At 62.6% G+C, this 1,333-nt stretch overlaps 1 protein-coding gene across 1 annotated transcript; it reads right to left on the bottom strand.

Moving 5' to 3' along the window:
- Nucleotides 1-256: 256 nt before the first annotated feature.
- EMIHUDRAFT_258389 (hypothetical protein) lies at nt 257-475 on the bottom strand (the record flags this gene model as incomplete). Its single annotated transcript, XM_005760423.1, has 2 exons — nt 257-367; nt 407-475. The coding sequence occupies 2 exons, from the start codon at nt 473-475 to the stop codon at nt 257-259; spliced, it is 180 nt and encodes a 59-aa protein (XP_005760480.1).
- Between the last annotated feature and the right edge of the window lie 858 nt (nt 476-1,333).

Below are 1,333 nucleotides of genomic sequence, written 5' to 3'. Positions count from 1 at the left end.
GTCTCGACCCGTGGGCGTGGCCGGTTGCGGCTTGCGCGGTGCTGTAGACTGTAGTACTACTCGAGGCCTTTAAGTATAGTCACAACAACAGTGTACACAATACTCAATAGGATAGGTGCCGAACGAGTGGTTGTCTTGGCGACTCTGGACTGTCCATCCCCAGGTCACGGGACTCTCCAGCGAATAAAGGACAAATAGACTTATAATTCATGGACCATGCCGGACACGCACGAACGTCGGCACGGCGGCACAGAGATCAGCCAATCTTCTCCAGACAAGCCTCCACCTCCAGCACGCTCTCCACCGTGAAAGTCGGGCTCGGCTGGCCGGCCGGCACGGCGGAGAGGTGGCCGTGCATCAGCGACCCCTGCGCGCCGGTCTCCGGCGGCTCCAGAGGCGGCCGCACCCAGACTGTGGCAAGCAAGCTGGCGTTGATGCCGCCGGCCACATCGGCGGCGTACGAGTCTCCCACCATGAGGGTGGCGCTCCTAGGGTTGGCGCCGGCAGGGATGAGCGTGAGGGTGAGGGTGAGGGTGAGGGTGAGGGTGAGGGTGAGGGTGAGGGTGAGGGTGAGGGTGAGGGTGAGGGTGAGGGTGAGGGTGAGGGTGAGGGTGAGGGTGAGGGTGAGGGTGAGGGTGAGGGTGAGGGTGAGGGTGAGGGTGAGGGTGAGGGTGAGGGTGAGGGCGAGGGCGAGGGTGAGGGTGAGGGTGAGGGTGAGGGTGAGGGTGAGGGTGAGGGTGAGGGTGAGGGTGAGGGTGAGGGTGAGGGTGAGGGTGAGGGTGAGGGTGAGGGCGAGGGCGAGGGTGAGGGTGAGGGTGAGGGTGAGGGTGAGGGTGAGGGTGAGGGTGAGGGTGAGGGCGAGGGTGAGGGTGAGGGTGAGGGTGAGGGTGAGGGTGAGGGTGAGGGTGAGGGTGAGGGTGAGGGTGAGGGTGAGGGTGAGGGCGAGGGTGAGGGTGAGGGTGAGGGTGAGGGTGAGGGTGAGGGTGAGGGTGAGGGTGAGGGTGAGGGTGAGGGTGAGGGTGAGGGTGAGGGTGAGGGTGAGGGTGAGGGTGAGGGTGAGGGTGAGGGTGAGGGTGCCTTGAAGTGCTTGAGCCCCTCGACGAGGCAGTCCACCTAATAATGGTAATAATAACAATAATAATCATAATAATCATAATAACAATAATAAATAATGAGAAACGAGGCAGTCCACCGTCTCAAGGTCGAGGTGGTTGGTCGGCTCGTCGAGCAGCAGGAGGTGCGTCTTGCGCAGCCCCATCTCGACAAAGACGACGCGCGACTTCTGGCCGCCCGAGAGGGTCGCGATCTCCTGCAGGTGGTGGTGGCCCTCGAG

The sequence above is a fragment of the Emiliania huxleyi genome (genome assembly GCF_000372725.1).
Source record: "Emiliania huxleyi CCMP1516 unplaced genomic scaffold EMIHUscaffold_7577, whole genome shotgun sequence".
NCBI lineage: Eukaryota > Haptophyta > Isochrysidales > Noelaerhabdaceae > Emiliania > Emiliania huxleyi.
This window is presented reverse-complemented; position numbering and strand designations above follow the sequence as displayed.